We start from the raw sequence: 25,071 nt of genomic DNA, 5'->3' as shown, positions 1-25,071 counted from the left end.
CAGTAGGTTAGTTTTTCACATCACAAGTGCATGCATGCATTGGATCATGTAATACTCAACCATGAAAAGCCGATCGATAATCTATGGGTGCATAAGCGAGTTATATATAGTGCGCCAAATTCTATTAGACAGCGTTAATTATAATCCAAGCAGGTATAGTAAGCTCAAAACGATGATCACTTCAATCAACAATTACTAACTAGTATTAAAGCAACGGTGTCTCTTAATTACAATTAAAGCAACTGAAATCACAGCTATGTAATCCAGCAACTCAGATGAAACAGCTGTGCTTATCTCTCAGTTAATTAGCTTCTTACATTATGAAACTTCTGTTTAAGCCAATGGTTCTCCTGTCTCAAGAGAACAACGTCTCTAGCAAGTGCTTTCAAGAGGTGCCGGAAATCTTCATTTCCAACATCCAGCTGAAGCTTGGGTGGTGGTGGCCGGCAGCCGCCATTACTCTCATCACGATTAGGGTTATTAGTATTGCATCTGCCATAATCAGATGATTTTTCACCCAGATAGGGCCCTAGTTGCGTGCTTAATTGGGTGGCTAATCCACCCTCTAAGCCCAAAACTGCAATCTTCTTCTCCAAAATCTTGTCTTCTACATTTTGTATGGTGTCTAAAAACTTGATAGGCTCTGATTGGGGCCAATTAAGGGAGCAATTAGTGAGCTTATGATCAATATCATTCATTGTATTATTATCATGATCATGACCGGCTTCTGTGTTTTTGATTGGTTTGATTACCGAGCTCCAATTAGTGCTTAATGCTGCAGATTCTTTGACAACTCGCAGCTGTGTTTCCAGCTCTTGGATTTCTATCATTTTGGTAGAAAGGAGAGCACTCCTTAGTGCTTCATTCTCTGCCTTCAACGAATGTATATAGTGAGAGCCTTGCGATTCACGATGATAATCGTGATCACAATTATGATCATAATCATCATCATTAACACTAATCGTGGCTGATCTCGGGTTGTCTGTACTGTGCTGATCAGCTTTTGCCATTTTGACATAGAAGCCGTCTCTGGAAAATGTTGTTGACACTTGATCCTCTCCACCTTTGCCATTCATCAAATTTTTAGATGAGTTAAACGCAGTTTGTGGATTAACTAACTTTTTTCCAGCTGAAGAAGCATCATTAACCGGATTTTTAGCAGTGATTATGCCATTATAATCACCTGCATGCATTGGATTAAGCATGGTTGGCGATAATGGTGATGATCTGTACTGCTTCTTGCATATTGCATAATCTGATCCACAATGTTGGTGATGCTCATTAAGCTGCAACCTATGAGCCAGAAGTACTTCCACATTACTGCAGCAATTAGGTCTAATACCACAACTCTGATGATTACAGCAATATATTGGCGCCGAGCATGTTGCATTATCATTAAGTGATGGCCCTCCTCTGCCAATTTGTTGCTGAGCTATACAATTAGGCTTAATCCTCTTTAATTTTATCAACTTGCTGTTAATCCGAGCTGGCATAATACCCATGTAATTTGGCAGCAGCTGATAATTATTTTTAGTATCATCATTAAGTACGCCGGCGCTGCATATAATGGTGGGATGATTTGATTGGAATAGCGGATTAGGGCTCGTATCATGTATTGGTTGATCATAATCACCTTCTAATTTTTCCTTAATCTTTTTCTTTCTACGGCAGGACGAAAGAGTTACTGATAGCTTGTGACATCTCTCACGCTCAGCCTTGAGATCTTCTTCCAACGAATGCACCTGCAATAAGTGTAATCATGAGCTTTATGTTAATGTGATCAGAGGTTAATGCTTAATCATCTAAACAAATAATATTAAATCCTACCATGCACGCAGGAAACTGTATCTGCAATTAGTTTGATTATGAATTTAACGTTACTTTTAGAATAGGTTAGTGCATGATGAATGACTAAGCAAATAATCAAATTAACCAACCATGCATGCAGCGATTATTATGCCGGATTTGATAAGGATTGAGGATTATGCGTTAGCAGATCTAGATTAATGAATTATAGGATAGGTCAATGCAAAGTTAGCTAAGCAGATGGACTTGATCAAGATTAACATGGTCATTAATACCTTATTAGCTGCGTCTAATTCGAATTTGTGCAGCCTGGCGTTGTCTTCCTTCTGGGCGGCGAGCTGTTTGGTGAGGACACCCACTCGCTCTTGCAACTGCCTCGTGCGCACTTGCAATCGCTCGTTGAACAGACCTTCCATTTCTCTCTGCCTTCTTTCCGAGACCGTTAACGTTGGTTCGTGGTTACCCAATTGCTTGCAACACAAAGCTTTTATTATTAAACAAAATATGTGACTATTCCAAAGCTCTTTGTAATTTTGCTTATTGAATCACAAAAGTGTATATAAATCAATTTGACTATGCCAAATTGATTTAGAGCTCTTTGTAATTTTGCTGATTCCACTCATGGAATCACAAAAGTGTAAATGAACTTTCTTATAAACACACAATTAATATATGTGTGTACATGTATAAATACGTATTTTTGTATATATAATATAACCATTTTCATGTGGGTGGAGAGTTTTATAATATAACCACTTTCATGTGGGTGGAGAGTGGAGAGTTGGCACACTTACACAAGGACTTGCCTTTCCTTGAAAGAAGATATTCTTGTAAACAAAGTACCATATATTTGCGAGATTGATTTGTGTAGTTCGTTTCTCATGGTATGTTATATTTCAATGCAAAATTTGTGTGCCTCGAAGAATGCATGTGCTTTATAATATGAGAATTTATATTTTGCAAGTGTTGTTTGTTTCATGAGCTAGTCAACAAATTGAGTTCTATAAATATATATACACACACATATATATATATGTATATACACATATATATGTATATATATATACACATACATATATACATATATATATATATATACACACATACATATATATACATATATATATATATATATACATACATATATACATATATACATATATATATATATATATATATATATATATATATATATATATATATACATATATATATATACATACATACATACATACGTATATACATATATATACATATATATATACACACACACACACACACACACACATAGAGAGAGAGAGAGAGAGAGAGAGATGTTTACCCCAACTTATGAGTAGTAAAAACATGGAGGTGTAATATAGAATTTTACACTGATAGTGTGTGTGTGTGTGTGCACGAGAGAGAGAGAGAGAGAGAGAGAGAGAGAGAGAGAGAGAGAGAGAGAGAGAGAGAGAGAGAGAGATTGGACTAAAAAAGAATATATATTGGACTAAAAAGAATGCAAATTGTGAAAACTATAAGGAAGAAAAAAACACACAAAAGAGAGTGAAGTTGAAGCCGATCGAATATTGGAAGAAGGCCTGAGAGATGGAGGGTTTCATAGTGTTGGAAGTCATCATTGTATTTGAGTTGGTAGGGAGCTTTCGTGGGCTTTAGAACCAGAATAGTCCGAGTTAGCAATTGAGTATGGTAGAGAAAAACAAATCGTATAATTAATATTGGAACACAAAAAAGCACATGAAAGCGAGGAGAGGATAAAGTAGAGATTAGGTTTAGATGAAGTGAAGGTAGGATGGCAAAGGGTGAGGTGGTGTGGAGAGGGAAGATCAATGGGTGTAGTAGATGATAAAATATTTTTTTTGCATAGAAATTAACCAGCATAGAGAAAAGTAATGCCATGTGGCTCAATAGCATTTAAGCATTACTTTTTTGCTTCATGGCCCATTTGCCAAAAGGGTGTCTTGCCACCATGTAGTGTTTTTATTATAAATTCACATAAACATTAAATGTGCTAATCAAAACATATCTACACCAACTAAAAAAGTCAAATAATTTTTTTCAAAAACCAAAATTACTAATAAACCTCCATGCTTACTTTACTTCTTTGATTTTTTATGTGAATAATAACTATACTTACACACAAACAATAAATGCTAATCAAAATATATCTTACACCAAATCTAAATTAGTAAACACCATTGAAAAATAAATATCTCTATCTATGGTTATGGATTGGTCATTATTTATCGCAGTAATTATAGCTGTGGATGGTGTGATGGGTGGGTGGCCTAGCGGCATGCATCTAGGTGGTCACGCTTCACCATTGGTTATGAGTCCTTTGTGTTGCACTATGTGACCTCTGTCTCTTTAGTGACAATAACTCTAGATAACTTATCGAAACTCAAACTTGGAAGGATAAGAAGGTTGTGAGGCCTACTATGTCCAGTAGGTGCTAGTCATGTTGCTCACTTGGTTTGTACTCATTCAAAGGTGGGCTAGGCCTAACCTACCAATTTATAAGGGATGCACACTAAAACTCTACCCTAAGAGGCAATCCCTCTGATGGTGTTAAAATAAACTCATTGCTAATCACCCTTGGAGAAAATATTATGGTGTTATTATGATGACCCATGGAAGGCAAACTTTCACCTGCCACTCAAGCGTCCTCTACTATATCTAGTAATGTGGGGTTTGGGTGAATTTGTTCCAGGAGACATAGGCTTTAAAATTGGCATTTTTTTTGTGGCCTCTTGAGGATCGTCTCAAAGGTTTAATTAAGGCCTTTGGCATACACTAAGGCTCCTTTACTAGTTCTATGATTGGTTCTTGGATAGGGTTAGGAATATATTTAGGTGAGGTCATTAGTTTGTACTTGACCATTTGCTCAAGGATGGGCTCTAATTTCACATGTACCTTCATCATAAGCTCTTGGGATTTTTTAAGGCTACAGTCTTATGGTGTCTAAGGACATGTTATGTGATTACTCTTGTGGATCTCTTGGGTTTGAGGTAGTCCCAGTCATTGGCCTTTACCCTTCCATGTGCTCCATTTTCCTCATCCGACCAGAGAGGAACTCTATGGTTGAACAATCTTTCATAATGGAATCATGTAGATAGTGAGAATCATGTTTGTATAATGGGCTCATGTTGACGGTGGGAATCGTGTTTGCATATTGGATTATTTAGACAAATGGAATCATGTTTGCATATTGGGATTATGGGAATCATGTTTACATTGTGTGTGGTTTCTCTTAGGTGTTTTCTAGAATGCTTATCTAGGCTGTGGTTGTTATTGAGTGTTTTGTGGAATTCTTAGACTGTGTGTGGTTGATATTGAGTGTTTTGTGGAATGCTTACATTGTGTGTGGTCGCTATTGGGTGTTTTATGAAATGCTTGCCCCAAATGTTATAGCAAAAGATATATGTACCGATTCTTGTTAAGTGTGATTATTTGGGTTGCTTGGATGTGTCTAAAATAGGCCTAATTGGACACAATGTTTTATGAAATAGGCCTATGAGAGGGTTGGTGTGTAATTATTGGGAAATAATTATACTTAGTGCCCCAATTATTATTACAAAGGACTAGAATTTTCCTTGGAATTTATAGCTAGTGTACAACTCATGTTTGTGGGACAGGTAGTCAGGTCCTCCACACTCCTCCAAGAGCAACTCCTCCTATAATCACCATCACTGTATGTGCCCTTCGACATCTCCGACTATTGTTCCGCCAAACTATTGTTCATTGCCGGTGTCCTCCTCCTCGGAGTCCCTATGTAGAGGGAAGATCTTTCGTCACCAGGAAAAGGAAGATGGTGCTTAAATAGGATCTCGCCTTGCCTTGGGAAACGGGGAGGGGTGTTCCCTCCATAAGTACCCTCGAACTTGGCCATGCACGTCGTAAGTGCCATTGGTAGTCGGAGGATCCAATGGGTCAAAGTGTCGGAGGGCACCGACGATGACGGTGGTCCAAGATGTCGGAGGGCATCGGCGGTGATAGCGGTCATAGGCGGTCATCGGTGATGGCAGTCGTGGGAGGATAGGTAGTCAGGTGCTCTACACTCCTCCAAGAGCAACTCCCCCCACGATCACCTCTGACTGCTGTCATCATCGGTGCCCTCCGACATCTCTAATCGCCATCACCGTTGATTGACTTCGACCTCGCTGTCACCACGTGATGCCCTTGACGTCTCCGACTGCCATCACCGCCGTGCCCTCCAACATCTTCAACCCATCAGGTCCTCTGACTACTAGTGGCACTGACGATGTGCATGGCCAACTTCGAGGGTACTCATGGAGGCAACACCCCTCTCCCTTTCCTAAGGCAGGGCGAGATCCTCTTTGAGCACCATCTCCCTTTTCTCGAGACGAAAAATCTTCCCTCTACACAACATGATGAGGGGTTAGACTTCGAGGAGGAGGACACTAGCGGTGATGGCAGTTAGAGGCAGTCGTGGGAGGAGTTGCTCTTGGAGGAGTGTGGAGGACCTGACTACCTATCCACAATGTCTCTAGGCTCATGGCTTATGTTTATAAGCTCACACATGACTCATGTATTTAACCCACATCTTACGAGACCGTGGGCTCATGTCTTCTAACTTGCAAGATGGTTTGGCTAACTTTTGCGAGATGGTTTGGCAAGGTTTTTGGATTTTTCTCTCTTGTCACATCGAAATGCACCTTTTTTAAGGGGTGAAGGTAGAGCTTCCTTTGCCTAGATGGAGGCAAGAAGGATATAGACTTTATGATGGTCTCTCTCACAAAAAGAGGGAGCTAATGAGAGGGAGAAACCGATAAAATTTGCTCGTACATTGAAAATTGTGTTATGTGCAAGTAGAGATTCTTAATAGCTTTTCATCACTTTAATTTTAAAGCTAGTTCTTGGTTAAAAAATATCTATAGCTAATGGTTTTTTTAAAATATTTACAGATGTAATCTAGATCTTGATGCTAATCTTATCTATTCAAGGGATATATTGCTTACAAAATTGTGTCCAAATTAGGTTTACTATTCGTAACTCACGGTTTCCTTTAAAAGCAAGTTGTTACTTGTGTAGGTTCCAGAGATGAGGTTAACTATGGTCTTGCTTCCATTGCTTCCATTGTAGGTTTAAGCTAGTGCTGGTCTTCTTCCTTCCATTTTACATTTAAACTAGTGCTTATCTTGCTTCCATTGCTTCCACTATACATTTAAGCTAGTGTTCCATTGCTTCCATTGTACATTTAAGCTATTGTTGGTCTTCATTCCATTTTACATTTACACTAGTTTACAAGCTTGTTTCACCCCCCTCTTTCTTGTTTTCTGATGGATTTAGCCAATGACAACATCATTCTTATAATTATTTTGCTTCCCCTCTCCCCCCACCTCCCCTTGGGCACCTGCTAAAATAGGTGGTTTAAGTCAACAAACCAACACTTTTCCTTTTTGACACTATTATTTTCCAACGTGAATTCAAGAAGTTGGTTTGTTTTTTTTCTAATTACATGATGTCACATGGTTGAACCTCCTTACATTATTTGTCATTTGTACAATACCTGACCATGTGCCCGAGCATGCCATGCAATATATGCATACTCTTTTACTTCCAAACTTTACATATGGTCATTATTCCACTTATGTGATTCTTCTTATCCCATTCTAGATATGTCTTTATTAGATTATTGAATATTTTAGTTAACTCTTGAATAAGCTTAAAAACTATTTGAATGTGCAAGTAAAAATGGGCCTTGTTCAATTAAATAAACAATATTTACTTGACACTTCTCCTTCAATAGTTGCTTGACACTTCTCCTTCAAAATAAATCAAGGTTAACTTCCTTTTATCCACTAAAATTATGGCACTTAGATCTAACAATATAAGATACTACTTTCTTTAACAACTTTCTTCTTTAGATGGCCTTTTACTCTCTTTTGGTGTTGATTGCAAATATTTCAATGGCATGATTGTCTTTAACGCCTTCTAATGATGGATCTTACTTGTCCTCCATAGGCTTAAAATGGCCACTAGCACTCTAAGCCCTTGTGTTTTAAAAATCCAGATCAACTTTTTATTAGTAATTAGATACTTAGAAATTTATTAGAAAATCCACTAAGTGTAGACGAGGAGGTGCCAAATTATTGTATTAGAATTCTGACTAGAATTGAGTGTGTATTGCTATAGTAGAATCATTATTCATGGCTTGTAGGTTGCTATAGTAGTAAACTTATAGCTTATATTATTATGTAATTACTAACTACTTGGTTACTTAATGGTGCATCTCTCTCTCTCTCTCTCTCTCTCTCTCTCTCTCTCTCTCTCTCTAGCCTTTATTTACACATCTTTATGTTTATTTGACTATATGACTTTGAATAAACTTGTTAAAATAATTTGATCAAGTTCATGCCTTCTAATCCTTCTTAGCCCAAAGAGGATAAATATGAGAAGAAGAGATGCAACTATTTTTAGAAACCTGGTCATGTCCTTGAGGAATGCCGAAAGTGGAAACAGAGTGAGTAGAAGAAGAAGCAACAAGGTCTTGCATGCATTAGGGAGAGAGATTAGCAAGAGGAAGCCAATTTTGAAAATGATGGGGCTATGGTTTTGTTAAGGCTCACCCTAACCCTCCTTGAAACACATCCGATAAGAGATTACCTAGTGAACTACAACTGTCGTGAGGATCTTTCCAATGGCCGAGCTCGTAACCCTTGAGGCCTCCAAGCTCTACAACTCCTTGAGAAGCAATTCCACTGCGCCTTCCCGCTCTGCGAGCGTTGTCACACCTGTTAAAATTACAGCAATGTGATGAGCTATGGTGAATCAAATGCTAGAATCAACATCATTAACAAAGAGATTATATGATAATTAAGATGTGATTTAGTGAGCAATTAATTGATAGCTTAATGTAGGCATGGATAATCAAAAACCAACAAATTCTCATTAGGCCAATGCCTCAATTTATAGAGTTTACATCCAAGCATCTAATCCCACTGATTTCTCCTTGATTCACTCCACCTCTTTTGCTTGATTCTCTCCACCTCTCCTAGAATATCTCCACACCTCCTTGATTCACTCCACCTCTTTTGCTTGATTCTCTCCACCTCTCCCAGAATATCTCCACACCTCCTAAATCTCCTCATGCTACCCTTTATTCTCTCCCTGTACTTCTCACCTTTTCACAGGTTCTCTCACATTTATAGATTCTCTTTTATAGCCTCTTGCTAAGGGCTTGTTCCCGCACAGACCCTATTCACTTGTATATTTCAACACCTCCCCTCAAGTGAATACTCCTAGCATACCTGGACACTATACCAAGTTTCCTTCTTACTTGATAGTCCGCGACCAATGCCTCAAGTCCATAAACTCATAGTCCTTGACACTCTCTCTCTCTATGTGTCCAAGGCTACTACTGCAAGTGCCTGTGACCTTGACTAAAGTGGTCACATACATCTACCACATGGCCTACATCATCGGTGGCTCAGAGGTGGTTTTACTCTGTTGGAGCAGGTTACATTGGGTTGTGGGATTTCTCTCTCTCTCTCTCTCTCTCTCTCTCTCTCTCTCTCTCTCTCTCTCTCTCTCTCACACACACACACACACACACAGAAAAGATGATTTGACTCCACTTCCTTAGGAGCCTCCATGAAGTTTGCCGATGTCGTTCCTTCTCCACTGGGTTTGCTATAGTAGTCTCTTGCCATGTGTCCTGGCTTTCCACAGTTTTGGTGGCAAGTGAAGGTCCTTCCTCCTACTCTGCCTCTTCCTCGTCCTCGTCCTTGAGAGAATCCTCCTCTCGGGTGAAGAATGCTTTTTCTTCTCTTGTTATTGAGTCAAGCCATTTCTTCTCTTTGCCTCTGGTCTCTTGCTCTAGTAGAGCTTCTTCTATCTCATGTAGCTTCAATTCAGATACATTCTTTAGTGTTGCTAGAATGTTTTCATATTCACCTTTGTCCACACTCTTTAGTAGCACTGCTAGTGCCTCATCACCTTCTACCTTTTTGCCAATAGCTGGCCAGTTGTTGCTTAATGCTTTTATATCTGTTCAAGTGTGTGATTAAAGGTTCACTTTCCTTCATATCCAATTTGTAAAATTGCATTAATAGATTTATCTTTGAATTTTTAGCTTGTGTGCCAAATAATTTATTGAGTTCATCCCATGCATCTTTTGCCCCTGTGATGTGATGAATGATTATATCATTTAAACTGAGTGCGATAAGTCCCAATGCTTTTTCATTCGTGCTCTTCCACTCATTTTTCCCTCTCGTCTCTGGGCATTCATCTCTTCCCTCAACTAGCCCCCATAAAATTTTTCCTCATAAGCAGATACGTGGTTTTTGTCTGCCATGTATAAAACTGCTCCCCATTAAATTTGGCTATCTCTTGTGCCGTACTCATGATAATGTGAAGGGGGTATTACCTCTTGATCCAATTTCAAGATTCAAGGGCAGTGTCTACCCTTTTACAACTCAATCTGGTGTTTAGGAGATGATTACAACAGATTTATCAGCATAAAATCACCAAAAATTACATTAAATCAAGGGTAACCAATTTGTACGGAATGGTTGGAGTATCAAACCATCTCTGAATTACAATATGAAGTTATAGGGATCTGTATCAGATACCTAATGGTTAATTTGATCCCTCAATTGCACCAAAATACAATGATTAGTATTGATTAATCATTGATTAGTAAATTAATCCTCTATTTTATGTGCAAAAAATAGAGTATGTGGGGAGTCCAGATCTAAGGCCTTAGAGTTCAAATGAGCTCAAATCCTTTCAAGACCATCAATAGCAATTAGTCTAGTAGAGGATTAAGCTAAGAAACACAAGATTTGACCAAACATTGAATGCTTAATCTCTGTTTTACCAAAGTCACCTGTAGATTTGATGAAGAGCTTGGATCTCACTATAGACTTGATCAAATCAAATTTTATCTTCACCAACTTGTAGAGCACCCTTGAAAACCCCTAGGGCCAAGAGGAATTAGAGCCATTGCATTTGATAAAGCAAAAATCTCAGATTTTCTCTGAATTGCAATCTGAAGTTATAGGGATCTGTATCAGATACCTAATGGTTAATTTGAACCCTCAATTGCACCAAAATATAATGATTAGCACTGATTAATCATTGATTAGCAAATTAGTCCTCTATTTTGTATGCAAAAAACAAAGTATGCGAGGAGTCCAGATCTGAGGCCTTAGAGTTCAAATGAGCTCAAATCCTTTCAAGGCCATCAATAGCAATTAGTCTAGTAGAGGATTAAGCCAAGAAACACAAGATTTGACCTAACATTGAATACTTAATCTCTGTTTTACCAAAGTCACCTGTAGATTTGATGAAGAGCTTGGATCTCACTGTAGACTTGATCAAATCAAATTCTGTCTTCACCAGCTTGTTGTAGAGCACCCTTGAAAACCCCTAGGGCCAAGAGGAATTAGAGCCATTGCATTTGATGAAGCAGAAATCTTAGATTTTCTCCAGAAAAATGGTGCCTGCTAAATTGCATGGAACATTAACGTGCGCTGGCGGTTTGAGCTTCTGTTTGGATGGGCTGGAGCATAAGGATGTTAGCTATGCTTGGCTAAAGTGGCTTGAGCTAATTTGATGTATGATCGGAGATAGAGCTCCTCCACCAGCTGGGGATACATAGGGTTTGTTGAAAAAGAGGTAAAAATATTAATTATCTACTAATCCTAATTAGCCAAGTGATTAGCAAGATAATGGGCTCACAAATTGATGGATTCTAGGCTAAGCTTTGATACCATGTTAAAATTACAGCAATGTGATGAGCTATGGTGGATCAAATGCTAGAATCAATATCATTAACAAAGAGATTAGATGATAATTAAGATGTGATTAGTGATAATTATAACTGATAGCTTAATGCAGGCATGGATAATCAAAAACCAACAAATTCTCATTAGGCCAATGCCTCAATTTATAGAGTTTACATCCAAGCATCTAATCCCACTGATTTCTCCTTGATTCACTTCACCTCTTTTGCTTGATTCTCTCCACCTCTCCCAGAATATCTCCACACCTCCTAAATCTCCTCATGCTACCCTTTATTCTCTCCTAGTAGATACTTCTCACCTTTTCACAGGTTCTCTCACATTTATCGATTCTCTTTTACAGCCTCTTGTTAAGGACTTGTTCCCGCACACAACCTATTCACTTATATATTTCAACAACACTGCCGCGTTGCACTACGGGTACTTGTCCCTCCTCTCACCTCACTTCACTCGCACACACTCACTAGCATGCATTAGGGAGAGAGATTAGCAAGAGTAAGACTCAATTACACAATGGGAGAATTTGTTGTATTATGAGAGATATTCACTTATATACATGGCCGTAAGTGTTCACACTCACTTAAACTATGGTCGGCCGAGCACTTTAGGCTCTTAAAAGGCCTAATTCTATTACAATGACTACTCTCATAATATATCCACGAAGTACATCACTTAGGACTTCATCCTAACTTGCTACCACACGCTCTTGAAGTGGGAATCACCATAAATACTCTGTCACACCATTACAGGCGCCCATCCAAGTTGTAGCTTTGGAAACTATTACTTTATATCTTGAATGTATGACCCTTTGGTGTATCTATCGTGACTCCTTGATGTAAGATAATGGTGGTAGATCTTGTTAACCCTAGAATTGGGTTAACATCCCCCCCTTCCTGAGTGTGATGGCGATCGCATCCTATCATGTTGAAGACCTTTGTGTGGCGAGAATGGATAAGCGTTGTCAATGGCTTTGATGTTGATTGACGCTCAATGGTCTTTGTCCCTCCTCCGGAAGGATTAAGAAAAGCTAGTTAGAATGAAAAGGTTAGGGGTTTATTGGAAATTCCAAACGAGGTGGGGGTGGGATTTTTTGCAAATGATTGCATATTTGTGTGAGCATGTTTTTTTTTTGGTCGAGTGAATGATTGGGTCTCACGCCGTGAACCCTTAACGGTTCACGCCGTGAACCGCCGTGAAGTTGTAGAAATGGTTCACGACGTGAACCTTTTTTTTTTGTGGAGTTTAGTGGGAAATACGAATTTCCCTTTGTAGGGGGGATATTTTTTGAATTTAAAATTAAGGAGATATGGGTATTTTTTCAAAAAGTTTAGTGGAAATAAAAAAAGTCAACCTTTTTATGACACCCCTTACACCCTTCATAAATGACCCCCAAAATAGACAATTTGACAACTCATGAGCATCTACTCATTGAATGCTCATTAGCCTTAATGAGTTATGTACAAAAGTGATTAAAAATTAATCTAAGATTAATTCTTTCACTAATCTTTCCCTCTTTTATACTAATCAAGGACTCTAGTTAACCACTAATCCCTAACTAATTCACACAATTGAGCACATCGTTGTTGGGGATAAGCAAGGGAATGTTAATCTTTGTGCATCAATAAATGTGTAAATTAATCTAAAATAGGAGATTAATTAGACTCTTAATTGTGGTCTCTTTTAAGGTAAAATTAAGCAAAGAGAGTCAAATTTCTCCAATTAATGAAAAATTGATGTAATTAGGTGTTTTGATGCATCTAGATGCTCTCAAAACATCTAAAACACCAATTTCAACTACTCATATGATCAATTTAGCCCCAATTAACACATTTTCTAAAAAAAATTTCTCTTCACCCTTAATGATAAAAACCAATTCATTAAGAGAAATTAGTCAAATTCAAGGATTTTTTGATGGTTTTAAGATTTTTTTTGAAAGATTAGGCTACTCCTAATGCTTGCTAACACTCTAATGCAAACAATTTCAACAACAAACACACAATTAAGCTAAAATTAATGATTTTAGTTCTATGTTTAACAGTAATAAAGAGAGTTAACATTCACTAAAAAATGCATTCTATTACATTGTTTGATTCAATGGATACAAACTATGCCTAATACAAACTATGTGTGCAAGCCCTAAGAACATGAAAAACCACAATAACAACAACAAAAACAATAAATTAAGCTAAAAATTAAGCAAAAGGCATTCTTTTCAAAAACAAAAAAGAGAGCTATTCTACACCAAATCACACACAAATTACCATCAAATCCACATCTTTTTCATGGGAAACCATTAATCAACTCAATGGGCAATGGGTAATGCTTAGATTAGAGGAAAAACGATGGAAAAAGCCAAGGGATGGCTCCCGGGTAGCGGCGCCAAAAATGTTAAAGCTCACCTAAACCCTCCTTTTGAAACACATCCAATAAGAGATTACCTGGTGGACCACAACTGTCGTGAGGATCTTTCCAATGGTCGAGCTCGTAACCCTTGAGGTCTCCAAGCTCTACAACTCCTTGAGAAGCAATTCCACCGTGCCTCCCACGAGCGTTGTCACACACCGTCACATTGCACTATAAGTACTTGTCCCTCCTCTCACCTCACTTCACTCACACACACTCACTAGCATGCATTAGGGAGAGAAATTATCAAGAGGATTAGCAAGAGAAAGACTCAATTACACAATGGGAGAGTTTGTTGTATTATGAGAGATATTCACTTATATACACGGCCATAAGTGTTCACACTCACTTAAACTGTGGCCGACCGGGCACTTTAAGCTCATAAGAGGCCTAATGCTATTACAATGACTACTCTCATAATATATCCATGAAGTACATCAATTAGGACTTCATCCTAACTTGCTCTACCAATGCAATTGAAGCGAGAATCGCCATAAATACTCCGTCACACCATTACTGGCGCTCGTCCAAGTTGTAGCTTTGGACACTATTACTTCATATCTTGAATGTAAGACCCTTTGGTGTATCTATCATGACTCCTTGATGTAAGATAATGGCGGTAGATCTTGTTAATCCTAGAATTGGGTTAACAGCTTTAACAGTCACATGCAATGATTTGCTTATTTCTTATCTAACATTATTGAATGGATGCTGATGATTGGTACTCTAAATTAGGATTGTCAGATGGTGCTTAAAACATATCTTGTAAAAATAATGAAGGAGAGAGACGGCATTTTCCTTTTAAAAGAGCCTCTAATGCATGTCTCAACTTATCCTTCAAGAAGGGGGCATCTAATGAGGATCTTCTATGGTGATATAATTATTGGCATGCACTCCTAAACTTTCTAGTGTGCAACATCTCTCTGTAGAGAGGGGGCCTTTATATACTAGAAAAGAAATATATGATGAAAATCTGATGCAATACTTCTCGCCTTATCCAACTTAATCTGAATCTCTCCATATGAGCCTTGCAAGTGTCTCACACATTCCCTACTATGGGTAGGCCCATGTGTTGAGAAGAAGTGTTTGTTGCATTTGACACCCATCTGTACCCAAAATGCCTCGTTAGCATGAAACGATAACTCACTCCTATTTGTGGCCATATGATGAAAATCTTATGCAATGTTTCTCACCTTATCTGGCTCAATCTAAATCTCTCCATGTGAGCCTTGCAAGTGTCTCACACATTCCCTACTATGGGTAGGTTCATGTGTTGAGAAGAAGTGTTTGTTGCATTTGAAACCCATCTATACCCAAAATGCCTCGTTAGCATGAAAAGAGAACTCACTCCTATTTGTGGCCATCTACACCTCTGCTCTAAATGTATAAAAGAGGTCTCGGATCCAAGGAGATTGTGGATGCTTCTCGTGTTTCCTCTGAGAAGCGTATCAACCCTATACACCTAATAGCTCTCTCCTTGTCTAGGGCTTCCGGTGGTGATGGTGTCCCAAAAGGTGATGTGCATAAATATTCAAGATGCCCAATTTCAGCCCCTCATGCATGACCATGCTCTAGCAGGTATGATAACATCATATCCAATAACATGAGGCATAAGTGATGCTACATATGAAATGCATACATCCCATTTGGTCCCATCTACCCAAAACCAATAAGTGTGTCTATTTTACCACACTGGTGCCTATCCAATGTGTGCTCTTGTAATAAAAGTACATCCATAGTTCCACCTAACAGTGGGAGATGGAGTTAATCCTTCATGAGGCACTTCCTAGTATGGGTGGAAATCCCCTTGATTTATTACACATTCCTTGAGACAATCCTCATAGTAAAGATATGTCCACCTCTGCCATCTTTCTTTTGTACAAGGAGTACCGAGCAAGCAAAAGGGTGGCAAGCTCAATCATACCAATCCTTTCATTCACATGTTTTTCATGATCTCTTCATGTTGGCATGCACTCACATGATCTCCTCATGTTGGCATGCACTCACATGATATTTGGTGGTGGAATGTTAGCCAAGTTAATGTGATGATCTTCCAACTACAAGGGAGGAATCTCACCTAAAAATGAACCAGCAAAACAATCTCTGCACACATTTAAAATTTTAGCATATCACGAGTAAGCAAATTAACATATGAACATCATCATGTTCCACATTACCATGTACAAATACAAAAACCAAGTACAAAGAAATTTCATTACTTCATTTATTTGGATGTGGGATACAATAGGGATGGTATCTTAAAGAGGTGGCAACATTGATCACATGCTCTCGGTCCCTATGCATAATAGAGATTTTATTCATCTTATAACTCTTACAAGAATTAAGGCATGCACTTCGGATCTTCCCAAGCAATACATCACAACCCTATAAAAGTGCTATGATGAATGTGTATACATAACTTTCTAATAAACGATGTGAGCTTCACATCCTTATCCTTAAAGCCTCAAAATTATAATAGGTGGTGTGACCTTCACATCCTTATCCTTAAAGCCTCAACATGCATGACTCTCGGATCCCATGTCCCCACATCAATCCCCAAGGTAGCATCCATCTAGTGGATATGAAATTATCTGTCAAACAATCATCTAATAGGAACAACGTGGACTGATCTTTGAGCTTGCATAACATCCTTCATTCCCTTGCACATAGAGAAATACATTCATATTATATGCACCTTTTCCTCTTACTTCTTGCCCCCCTTATTGGGGAGATATAAATAAGATCGGTGTGATTGAGGTTTGGGATGTCCAAGAGAATGGAAGAAATGGTGACACCTGGTCTGGTAGGGACAGTGGTAAACCACAAACTCGTTGGAGCCGAATAAACCTAGACACTTTTTGAGCCTCCTTTGTTGGTGTGGCTATTTGGCTTGCTTACTAGAAGGATGGAAATGTCAGTAAGAAGAATGGAAATAATACAAAGGTTCTATAACTTGGAGATAAATTATATATGTCGGGCAGCAATGCCAACCTTGGGCATGCAGCATTGCTTTGACCTTTTTTGGGCACCTCGACCTCTCACTAGATTAGCATGGTTGGAGGTAAATGTTGTGCCTTGGAGGGATATAGAGCATGGTTGGAGGTAAATGTTGTGCCTTGGAGGGATATAGAGCATGCTTGGAATCATTGTTGAGTGTAAAGACCACAGGGTGCATGGATCGAGATAGTGCCATATACCAGGATTGGGATGCCCATTCTATTAGATAAGATGGAGGATTCTATGGTGGGATTTTGCGGTAGCATTCTTTTAAAGTTGTAGCATGCCACACACGAAAGGAAGGCAAGCCTTGTGAGAGTGTGGAGGTTGAAATGGTGAGTCATGGATAGAAAGAGGGTTAGGCTGAGCACGTATAAGACTCATCAATAAGGAATTTAAGATGACACGAGCAAAGGCATCTATGCAAAGTATTAGCATGCAAAAGTGAGATTTGATGTTGGCGTGCCTTGATAAGGTGCAGTGTACACCATTGGGTACTATCGATTGAAGGCATGAGTGCATGAATGGGTGCCGACATATGGACCACAAGGTATGAAAGATGGTCTAGTCCTATGTGCTTCAGTGTCGGTGGCAAAGGGATGCAATGTTGTCCCTGTCGCCCACCGTGAGGCATACACGAAGGTTTCTTTGTGCACAATGGATTAAGTCCTTAGGTTTTTGGTAAGCACACGGTCGTTATGTTGTGAGTGTGTGTTTGAAAAGGCTATCTGAGAAGAGGTGTTTGGACTTTTTGGGAGATTATTTACAATAACCAATTGTATCCTAGTTGTACTAGCTCTACTCTTTGTGGGGAGCGCCCTACCCACTCAGTGGGGAGCCAAACTAAGCAGCAGTAAAAGGAGGGTAAAGTGGTTACTTACACTTATCGGTTTGTCGAGAAGATGGGGATGTTGATTTGTCACTTACTGATTTGTCGAGAAGATCCAGATGTTGATTTGTCACTGGTGGCCAGAATGCCAGTAATAGTCAGATGAGAGTCCCTTCTCACTGCTGGTAGCTTCTAGTGGGCAATGATGTCACCTTGTGGGTATAGTGCCTAGTGTTAGCATTGTCGAGTGGTGGCATGTGCTTGCACCTGCTTTAAGGTGGTGTGTCGGTGAGATGGATGTGGTAGGGCTTACTAGAGATCACAGATTCTGGGGTTGTTGGGTTACATTGGTGAAGATGATGGGGTGCTAGTCTCGTCTTGGCACTATAAATGTTTGAGCCTTAGCCATGTGCGTGATGTTTTGATGCTATATACCCAGCATCACCTTGAATAAAAAGTAAGAGGCCTCCCTTATATGGTTTATAGCCTAGTCCTACTTTTTTAAAGAAAAAAGAGATAGTTAAGAGGGACACATTCTAAGAATATAGGCACTGTAAAGAGACACAAAGAACCTCTCTTGAATGTGTCAACTTAATGTGCTCACCAAGGCCATAAAATGTTGGGGTGAGGCTCGGACATGCAAACATACATTTTATCACACCATATGGGCATATGACAAAGCTCCATGACCATGGTTTGGCATGGAGAGTGCCGTGGGGAGAACTTGAGCAGCATGGCTTAGGATGATTCAACATCATTTTCCTTGAGGCTCGAGTGTAGTATTGTCCCTGCCACTCTTTTGTATGATCTCCACCTTGAGACGGGCTTTTGGTAGGCGAGCGAGTAGTGACACGATAGTTGAACAACCAAAGAGACTGCATCATTGCATATCAAGGCATAAACGGATTGTACCTAATCCCTAGTTTTTGAACGCTCCCACACCTTCTCAATAGATAATGTAGCACTCTCCCCTTTGTGCAACAGAAAGCCTCTCGACTTCATGCCACAAAAAGAATTCTCCCCTTTGTGCAGAAAACCTCTCGATTTCGTGCCATAGATCCCTATATACTTTAATGTCTTGCATGTCAACAAAAACCTAGACAATGACAACAACCACCTCAATGCCTCAAGTGGCTAAAAGTCCTTGAATAGTGGATGAGAAAGTGGAGGGGGTTTCCTTGATGTTGAAATTTTCTCCTCGTTGTTGCAATTCTTAATAAGAGTAAGAGGTGGTAGGGGGTTAGTAGAATGTTTAGCCATGGCTTCACCCACATAGACATACCCCATTGTTGAGCAATCAATCATTCATCCAGTAGCCTTCATCCATGTGCAACCAATGGCTTGTATAATAGATATTAGCGCCGATGTCAAGGTTAATGTATTGCCTCCATTATTCCATTTTGAAGGCTCGACCTCATCTCTGTCCCCTACCCAGTGTGGCGGTGTCGATCTCACCTCCATCTTCTATCGAGTGCGGCATCGATCTTATCTCCGTCCTCTACCCAAGACATACAGATGAGCATGGAGGGGGGTGATGCGTGGCTACATTATGGACCAAGTTTTGACTTTTGCTATTGTTCCTCAAGGTTACACAAGACTCCAAGAGTCTACTAGCATGGGCTTCACATTTTGAGACCGCAGTAGAGAGGTACTCACTCAAGATGCTATAAGCACAATTCCTGACTCTATGGTATTAGGTACTACACCACTCATAAACGGCACCACACGACTAACTAGGAAACATTTCCCATTAATTTCATGCCCTCAGTCACAACTATGTCAACCCAAGATGTAGCAATCCCTACAACAATGGCTCTAGGCCTAGTTCATCTGTTAAGGCCACACAACGAGGAACCTTAACCCAACATCCTCAAATCTTTGCGTCTTCCTCTACTTTTCCAATGCAACCTACAGCAAGGGGGACATGCTCACAAATGACTAAACCATTGTCACCCTTGGCTCAAATGTCATCAATACCTATGGGAATTCCTGTAGATAGCGACCCCCCACCTATCGGACCTATGTTACTCCTCCAAGATTCATGCCATTATGCTTGTAATAGTAGGGAGCACCCTTTGTACCATATGTCTATCAAGTTTCTTAAGCAAACCCTAGCCATTTTGAGCCAAGTTTGAAGCATTTTAAGCAATATTTTTGTAAATTTTTAAATCTAAAATTTACTTGGGAGACCATGGTTGATGATGACATGGCGATAGAGTTGAAGGTCGAGCAAGATTAGGTTGACAGTGTAACTATGGATGATTAGTAACATGATTGAGTGAAAATAGTTGAGAAATATAAGATCATGGTTAAGCATGGAAAGATTTTGATTGAGATCAAGGTAAGTGAGTTCTAGTTAAAGACAATTTGATCAAAGCAAAGGTCAAGTGGAGATGTTTGATAAATGAGGCTAGTGCTTCTTGTTGTTAACAAGTTGACTCATCATCAATAATTTGTGTTTGATTGAGAATGAGTGTTTGAGATCAAAGGCATTAGTATACATCATCAATATCTTTTTGAGGTGCATGTTTGAGAACTCATATCAACAAGGATATTCAAGAACTTTGTCCATATTGACAAGTGTACAAATAATAATAATTAGGGTAGGGGAAGGGGAAGGGGATGTGGGGGGGATCTTACAATTCTTGATGAGAATTTCATCATTAGTATTGTGTCAGGATGTGTATGCATCTCCTGGTGTGTATGACATGGCATGTAGTCATTTGAGTCCTATCTGAGTCAAGTGGTAATAGGCGTTCATTCTTTAGGAGCATTACTTGGTTATGAGAATATTATTAACCTATTTGTTATATTTAGCATTTAAAAGTATACTAGTTTTGAACAACTAAAGAATCCTATATAAAGGAAGGGGATTTAATGTATAGAACTTAGAAGTGTGAAGCTTTTGTGTATGGTCATAGAGATCTTTGAGTTGGGGAGCCACCTACACCCTCCTTGTTATAAAGTGGTTTACACTTTCTTGAGCATTCAATCTTAAACATCTCATTAGTTGAAGAGATAATAGCCCAGGAGATAAGTAAGGCTTAGCGCAAGCCTACACAACATTAAGCAGAAGATGTCTCTATTGTGTTCCTAAAGGCTTGTGCATCAAGGCAAGGGGAGGGAGTGAGTAAGTGCATTAGTAAACAATGTATAAGAAAAGGGGTTCATACATGCAAATAGTGAGCAAAGTCAAGAGAGGCAAGACTTACACTGCCCCTAATGATTCTTTGTTTCATTGTACAAATGAATAATATGAAAATCTTTCACATTCATGGCTTTGACATTCCAACAAGATAGACGGGGTATGCCTCTTCCCTATTTTTAATATGTGTTATATGATTTAGATAATGTCCTCACACGAGAAAGTGCTCAAATGGCTTTGATGCCAACTAAACAATTACTTTTGTGTGACCCAAATCCTAAATCACTAGAAAACTTTGAAAGCTTCTCGCATATACAATGATGGATGGAAATGCTCAAGATTAATTTTAAAGTGAGTGCAAGCTATGTATGTACATTTTCACATCATTGTCACAGGTTATATAGCTTTGTAACATTGTCCTCTTTTAGCCTTGAAAGTTCTCATCCTCCACTTTCCATAAGGGCAGTAGCCAAAACTTCAAGCGGTTGTGGTGCAACACACCAAGGGCTAGGTTGACACACCAGAAGGACCACAATTTGCCATTGTGTATTAGTGAAGCTCCTAATAAGTAAGAAGGAGTAACTAGCATAAAGAAGATTTCTACACAGGCCTAGGTTTCTAATCAGATACCATTGTGAAAAACTATGCAGGAATGCTTGCACATGTGACAAATCAAGAATGTATGAAATATATATACATATATATATGTATGTATGTATGTATGTATATATGTATGTATGTATGTATGTAAATTAGTATATGTTTAATTTTAGACCCACCATCAATACCCCCAAAATTTTGTAAATGTTTAGAGCAGTTACATCCAGTAGCAAAAGAGTAGAGTTGGCATGCCTAGCATTGTCCCCACAAGGTTGCACCTAAAGATGAGCTTGTCCCACTTGCTCTCAAACAACAGGGAATCTTAATTTTTAGAGAGCTACACAACTTTGAAAAATCAAGGACCAAGGGTATTCCTTTTCCTTTTCTTTTAGCACTAAGGGTGCTAAATTCCAATTAGAGGCAAGTAACATTTGTAACATCTATTTTGACCATGGCCAAAACAAGAAGAAAAATCGATTCTAATTGGAGTTGGTGTAGATTCCCTTGATTTTTGAGTTATAGGTGGAAAACTTTATAGTCAAGTACCATAAAGTTGATTTGCCTCTAAAAGTCCCACAAAGCTATATATGCAAATCCGTCACATAAGCACTAAAATGTCAATAAAGATGTTCATAAGTGACTCTAAGAAAGCACAATAAATGGATGATAACAAGAAGCACCAACAAGAGAGAAAGTAGAGTTCAATAGCTCCTAGAGCAAAAAATGGCACGTAAAGGTGTATATTGTGGTCATTTCACACTTGTTCACAATAAACCAACTTATTACTTATTGTGGTCATTTCACACTTGTTCACAATAAACCAACTTATTACTTATTCTATCCTCTAACTCCTAATTCATTAAATATTGACCTAGGCACATCCTTGGGCACACCCTAGTGCCATCATAGGCATCCTAATATTATAAATAACTGTTTCATTGAAGCTTCAAGCCAAAATTGGCTTCTTATCATGCTGTTGGGTTCTCATCTTTAGGCATTAAGAACCTATTTTACCAAAACTTTATACCTTACACACATCATTCTTGCCGTTGCTCCTTTCATTCACTCATCTTTAGGCATTGAGAACCTATTTTTGGTTGTTCTCTAGACTTGTATACCATCTTTGGCTTGCTTGTCCTCCATTACTTAAAACATGCTTGTGTGTGTAATTATTTTGCTAAAGCTTTATATCTTGCACAAATTATTATTGCCATTGCTCCTCTCATTCACTCGTGGTATCATTAACCTGTACTTCTTTTGTTGTCCTTTAACTTGCAGTGACTTGGTCAAAGTCTTGATAATGTCAACACATGGAAACCTTAGAGCACAATGGAAAAATTGGAAACAAGGAGGAGAGAGAGAAAGGTAGAAAAAGGGAGTGAAGAAGAAGAAAGTGAATGACATTGAAGATAAAGTTATGACTATGATGAGAATGAGACTAAGGTTGGGATTAAATAGTAAGATATAGGATGGATGTAAGATATGATAATGTTATAAATCAAACTTTGTATGATGACTTTATAAAGCAAACTTTGTATGAATCACACTTCCTTGCAGCTTGATTCTTATCAAAATTTGATATTGATACCATATTCATACTTACTTTGAATTTTATATTTCATTTATATTTGATTTTAGGTTGCATTGTAAAGTTGTCAAATTTGAGTGGATTTCATTTGTATTTGATTTAAGGTTACATTAAGAAGCTGTCAAATTTTAGTGGATTCTATGTAAGTCCTCCCTTTGTGAACTCCTATAGCCAAGTACCATAAGCAATTATGAGATAAAGGTTAAGCTTGAGAACACTGAGCCAATCTATTTAGGTTGGGCTTAAAACCATATCTTGGAAGAAGGGGGAATGAAGAGTTTGGATTTCACTTAACTACCCCTCTAGCTACCAAAATAAGATTAAGGAGTGAATGAATAAGAGAATCTAGAACCTCTTTGCAAGCCTATGCATCTGTATCTTAGAGCTTTTAAAGTTAATGTTGTAAAGTAAGCTTGTTGTACAAGTATGTTATCTTTTTTTTGTGCTCTTTTATTATGTTATGTTGTTTGAGTGATTTTAATGTTAGAATCTCAAACCTCCACCTTTTAGAATTTCAAATGTTTTGTGTTTGTACACGTACGAAAAACCAACAGAATGACAGCCACAATTTGTCAAGTTGGGCCTTTCTTTTGATTGTACTAGGGAATCATTCCTCTTGGATTTGAAGGGTAAATTAACTTTGAGAAAGCTAGAGAAAAATCGTAGAAATGTCTCAAATCATCTAGTGCCTTGGATGAGATTATGTTCCCAAGCTTAAACCAAGCTCGAAAAATTATAGCTTCATTTCAAATTTCAAAAATAAAAAAAATTGTATATTCATTTCAAATTTCAAAAATAAAAAAATCCTCCTTTTTCTTGGGCCTTTGGCCAGGTGGATGAGGAACCCTCAGGGCCGCTACCAGGGTAGGTCGGAGGTGTAAATAACCGCTGTGTCCTTAAAATAGAGCACTTCTATGAAATCTTGCCACCTCTTTTCTTCCTTCAAAATCCAAAGGCCCCCTTCCTGAAGAGTAAGTCGCTTACCAACTCCATCGCCGTGCTTTTTCTTCTACTGTTTTGGTGTGTTTTTCTGTGGAGTGTATCGTCATCATTTTTTTGCTTTTTGTTTTGTTTTTTTGGGGACCATGCGAGATGTTTAGGCATGTGCATCCCGCCAGACTAAATAGATTTCTCAGGGGGTGCGGAAACAACTCCCATCGTAGAAAAATGTACCTCATATCACTTCAGCAGCGCTCAAGTCTTCACTGGTGTTGGTTCCTACATGCCCAGGAAGTGTCTTCCTGATGCTCTTGGAGTTGGGAAAGGGCCTGGGGAACCCTTTTCCAGGAGGAAACCAGCCCTTTTCCTCCGGGAAAGGGTGACCCTGACACTCTCCTGGCCGTCAAGGACAGGGAGGAGTCAAGGCACATGGCTTGTCAGCATTCTGCAGAATGCATTCCCTATGCGAAAATGAGAGTCAACTGGTGCAGATTTCGACATCTCATATTCTGGCAGAGACAATGACAGGTAAGAGGTGGAGATTTTGACCAGTCAGCTTGCAGATTTTTTTAAAAAAAATCTGATGGCTACGTGCAGATGAACAGGATTGGAATTTTGAAAAAGAAACCTTCCTGATGGTACGGTCTGCATGCGGGCTTTGACGACTCCCGTCCTCGATGGGGAGAGCATGTTCGGGCATGAGTAGTTCCTTCTAGCCAGATGTATGATAAGAGGACTTCTTTGTCGGTGTATTGCATAAGTTTACATCTTGTACCATCAAATTTTCTTGTAAGTGGAGTGCTACGCATCTCTAATTTCATACTAATCAATAAGCTTTGTACTCTCTACAAATCTATCAATATAAGCAAATGCACTGCAAGTTGGGGGCCCTTAAGTGGGTTAGTTGGGATTATTGTGCTCAATGAGTTGAAGCCCTTTTCAATAGGTGAACCACCAACTTCTTTGTGAAGATAAAGTCTAGTATTGGCATTGGATC

The 25,071-nt window shown here is 38.8% G+C and overlaps 2 protein-coding genes across 5 annotated transcripts in view; one reads left to right on the top strand and one right to left on the bottom strand.

The window, feature by feature from the left end:
• Positions 1-273: 273 nt before the first annotated feature.
• LOC147638615 (uncharacterized) lies at positions 274-2,222 on the bottom strand. The gene is made up of 2 exons (XM_086798796.1): positions 2,082-2,222; positions 274-1,742 (listed from the first exon to the last, which is right to left on the bottom strand). Exons 1-2 carry the CDS (start codon positions 2,220-2,222, stop codon positions 306-308), a joined length of 1,578 nt encoding a protein of 525 aa, XP_086654922.1. The 3' UTR covers positions 274-305.
• A 21,726-nt stretch (positions 2,223-23,948) lies between these two features.
• The window catches only part of LOC147638614 (uncharacterized), a 50,509-nt gene continuing 49,386 nt past the window's right edge, over positions 23,949-25,071 (top strand). For 2 of the 4 annotated variants that reach the window (XR_015265948.1, XM_086798534.1), the window contains exon 1: positions 23,949-24,106. Coding sequence is in view for 1 of the 4 variants with exons in the window: in XM_086798534.1 (XP_086654660.1) it covers position 24,106 (1 nt within the window). In the remaining 3 variants the exon portion in view is untranslated. Of the gene's footprint in view, positions 24,107-24,347; positions 24,603-24,671; positions 24,864-25,071 lie in introns of those variants that run through there. The other 2 variants (XM_086798537.1, XM_086798536.1) reach the window with 2 other exon arrangements.

The sequence above is a fragment of the Cibotium barometz genome, chromosome 5 (genome assembly GCF_041138505.1).
Source record: "Cibotium barometz isolate CiBa-2024 chromosome 5, ASM4113850v1, whole genome shotgun sequence".
Classification (NCBI taxonomy): domain Eukaryota; kingdom Viridiplantae; phylum Streptophyta; class Polypodiopsida; order Cyatheales; family Cibotiaceae; genus Cibotium; species Cibotium barometz.
Note: the sequence above shows the minus strand (reverse complement) of the source record. Positions and strands in the feature narration are given on the sequence as shown.